At 33.9% G+C, this 2,004-nt stretch overlaps 1 protein-coding gene across 1 annotated transcript; it reads left to right on the forward strand.

Annotated features, from left to right (window-relative positions):
• Window positions 1–1,321: 1,321 nt before the first annotated feature.
• LOC116351350 (phenoloxidase 2-like) lies at window positions 1,322–1,999 on the forward strand (the record flags this gene model as incomplete). Its single annotated transcript, XM_031783444.1, has 1 exon — window positions 1,322–1,999. A coding segment is annotated over exon 1 (561 nt), but the record flags the coding sequence as incomplete, so codon positions are not given.
• Window positions 2,000–2,004: the final 5 nt, after the last annotated feature.

Here is a 2,004-nt window from a genome sequence, read left to right on the forward strand (position 1 = left end):
GATCATTGCTTTATATTTTAGTTGACGTGGTGATTGAGCTTGAGAAATCCAGACTGGACTGAACTCATAGTGTATAGCAGTAGTGTGCGTCCTGTGATTTGGTCGAGAAAAATTTATCGCGAAAATTATTCGAATTTGCTAGGGATTTCAATTCAAAAAGTTACCTTTTTTACCTTATGTAGAAAATTGAGGAGAATTCTTTCAATTTGCTGGGGTTTTTCGCGCAGAAAATTCTTTCGATTTGCTAGGGAATTTCGCGTCAAAAAGTGACTTCCAAAAAAAACTAAATTTTAAGTTTTCGAAAGATCAGCCCCGCCCCTGAAAAATTTTCCTCGCACACTACTGGTGTATAGAGTTATATTTGAGATGTCTATGCTTTAGCATACATTCGATATAGATAGATAGATACCTACAGCTATTGATATATCAATAAGAAAGGGGCGCCTATTTAACGCATCTACAACACGTCCAAGCGCTGTGTATGCTGGACCTGTTAATGATCTCATTGTGTGAAATGAATTGAAAGTAAAACCAAAAAATATCGCATCAATGAGTATATACATTTTAAATCCCTCTCTTGAAATAAAGCATGACTTAGAAAATGAAAACATTGAGTGATAAAGATGATAAGCAATTGAGCATTAAAGAAACGAGAAATCAACTTAAATTGACAAACGCAATTAAATTGTAAACAACAACAAAAATGGTGAAAAAAACATTTGGTCAATTTGCATCTTAATTCACAAGCAAGAAATGCAAAAATGTGTAATAGTCAACTTTTAAAAAACAAATCAGAAGTTGTCGAAAATTGCACAAACAAACAACAACAACAAAAAAATTATTATTTGAAACACTCACGGCAATACTATAGTATATCAAAGACTCACATCCTCTATATTTTTTTTGTTTATTTTCAAACCGCACGCATAACGTTTCTCACCGAATGTCAGATAGTTAGACAGTCAAATTATTATTTTACGATTGATAAGAAAGTATTTAGAAACTAGAATGAATGATTAAATTTGGACAACAGTTGACAATAAATATCAAAATAGGAAATATTGGAGATATGTAATTTCTTGTGGCTTCATATATGTATAACAAATTGACAAATTATTCGAAAACGGAAATTGTATAATTGGCCACAATTTTGAGAATCAATGTAAACCATTAATTTCCGTGAGAAATTTAGTTAAAAGAATTCAAGATTATCTTGAATATGCGGTTTTCGTTTAGATCCCAATTTATAGCTGTATTTAGGCGTGAAAAGATTTTGTATAAATAGCGGAGTTTGTCAAGCAACAATCGTAGTCACATTTCTCTAGTGATTTAAAGAAGTGTTAGCTGGAACTAACAATTTCAAAATTGTATCAAAATTTATGTTAATTTTGTTTTTAATTTAATCAAACTACAATTCAAAGTTTTCCTCTGAATCGACATGGCAAACAAAAATAACTTACTTTTGTTGTTCGACCGTCCTAATGAACCAGTGTTCATGGAAAAAGGCGACCTCAATTCCCGATTTGAGGTACCAAGTAGCCTTTTGAGCGATCGTTACAAGGGAAATCCAGAGATTCAAGAACGTTTCGGTGAAAATAGTGGTGAACGTATTCCAGTCCGTGCAAATATTGCCATTCCAAATCTGAAGGTTCCAATGTCATTGGATCGAAAAGAGCAATTTTCGTTGTTCATTCCGCGTCATCGAAGCATCGCTGCGCATCTCATTAATATTTTCATGGGTTTGAGAAGCATCGATGACTTACAAACTGTGGCTGTCTATGCCAGAGATCGTGTAAATCCCATTTTATTCAACTATGCATTGTCCGTTGCTTTGCTCCATCGTCCAGATACAAAAGATCTGAACTTACCGTTGTTTGTTGAAACATTTCCCGAAAAATATGTCGATTCAAAAGTGTTCCGTGAAATTCGTGAAGAAGCTAGTGTTGTACCAGAAGGCCAACGTATGCCAATCACTGTACCCAAAGATTATACTGCATCCGATCT

The sequence above is a fragment of the Contarinia nasturtii genome, unplaced genomic scaffold (assembly GCF_009176525.2).
Source record: "Contarinia nasturtii isolate CC-2019 unplaced genomic scaffold, AAFC_CNas_1.1 Cnas_scaffold_5261, whole genome shotgun sequence".
NCBI classification, from domain to species: Eukaryota; Metazoa; Arthropoda; class Insecta; order Diptera; family Cecidomyiidae; genus Contarinia; species Contarinia nasturtii.